The sequence below is a fragment of the Apium graveolens genome, chromosome 2 (genome assembly GCF_009905375.1).
Source record: "Apium graveolens cultivar Ventura chromosome 2, ASM990537v1, whole genome shotgun sequence".
Lineage (NCBI taxonomy): Eukaryota > Viridiplantae > Streptophyta > Magnoliopsida > Apiales > Apiaceae > Apium > Apium graveolens.
In genome coordinates this window covers 178,686,431-178,687,908 of record NC_133648.1, presented here as the reverse complement: position 1 = coordinate 178,687,908, position 1,478 = coordinate 178,686,431, and the positions used below count along the sequence as shown (strand labels likewise).

General features: G+C 38.0%; 1 protein-coding gene across 1 annotated transcript; it reads right to left on the bottom strand.

The window, feature by feature from the left end:
- Positions 1-281: 281 nt before the first annotated feature.
- On the bottom strand, positions 282-842 carry LOC141695668 (uncharacterized). The gene has a single exon (XM_074499899.1). The coding sequence runs from the start codon at positions 840-842 to the stop codon at positions 282-284; it is 561 nt and encodes a 186-aa protein (XP_074356000.1).
- Positions 843-1,478: the final 636 nt, after the last annotated feature.

Below are 1,478 nucleotides of genomic sequence, written 5' to 3'. Positions count from 1 at the left end.
CTCAAGGATACACTTAGGAAAATAACTCCTTTGTCCAGCAATTCCTGCAACTACGTCGCTAACTCTTTTATCTCGACAGGCGCCATTCGATAGGGAGCTTTCGATATTGATTCCGTTTCAGGAGCCAAATCAATCGTAAACTCGACCTCTCAATCTGGAGGTAATCCAGGTAATTCATCTAGAAATACATCGAAAAAATCTTTAACTACTGGAATATCTTCAATCCTTAAGGACTCCCTTTCTACATCCTTCACATGTGCTAAATACGCTTCACACCCATGTCATAACAGTCTCTTCGTTTGGATAGCCATTAGAAACTTCTTTTCTTGCTTCTTTCCTTTGAATATCACTTCAATACCATCCTTGGTCCCTAATTTCACTTTCTTACTTCTACATTTGATTTGCACATAGTGGTTTGAAAACCAATCCATCTCTAATAGAACGTCGAATTCTCTTAACTTAAAAAGAATTAAGTCAGCGGAAAAGTGCCGACCTTCTATAATCCTATCGCAAATGGGACAAATTCTCTTGGCAGTAACTCTTTCTTCATTCACTACTTCTCTAATCAAATTAGGTTCGAGAGGGTATGCAACACACTTTAATCTAGCAATAACACTTTCAGCAATAAAGAATCTAGTTGCTCCAAAATCTATTAACACTTTAACTTCTACTGAGTTTATACCAAGCATACCTGCCACCACATCCGCATTCTGCACATCATCTTTTATTGTCATGTTGAACGTTCTTGCCCTTGGCTGAGCTGCTGGTGCTGCAGAGGGCGATGGTCCAGTAATCCCAATTATATTCTCCTTCTGAACAGGCTCCTTACAGTTCCTTGTCATATGGCCCACCTTTCTATATTTAAAATAAGTCTATTCCGGCTTCCCTGCTTCACTTGGGCATTCCATCGAATAGTGACCTTCTTGATTGTACTTAAAACAAATCACGTCTTCTTGTCTGAGATTCAGAAACCTCATCTCCAACTGGTCTTGCATATAATTTGGAAAATACTTCTCTAAAACATCTACGTAAACTTCTCCCAGATTATAACTTTTCCTTCAAGCAGCGCCTTTGAATATGTCTACCTATAACTTGCCTCAACCTAAAGGTAATAAATTGCATACTGCACCTTTTTTCATCCTTAACATCCGCTAACTCGAACGATTTTCCATTTCTTTCAACCACGACTGAGCTTTAATCGGTTCTGGAAATCGTACAAACTATAGGGGATGTACGGACTAAAAATGTTTGAAGTTTCTGACTCTAAGGGCTACATGTTGTTACAACAGTTGAACAAGTCGGTTCATCATAGGAGTATCTTGGTTTAGTTCTCGGTCTTGGGTTTGAGTTTTTTTTTATTGGTGGTTTGGTGATGTGACCATTCTTTACAATCCTGATTGAGCAATTATTTAGTAATATGATAGCATGGCATATATAAAAATAAAGATTCTTTTTGAAACCATTTGTGAGTTTTAAGC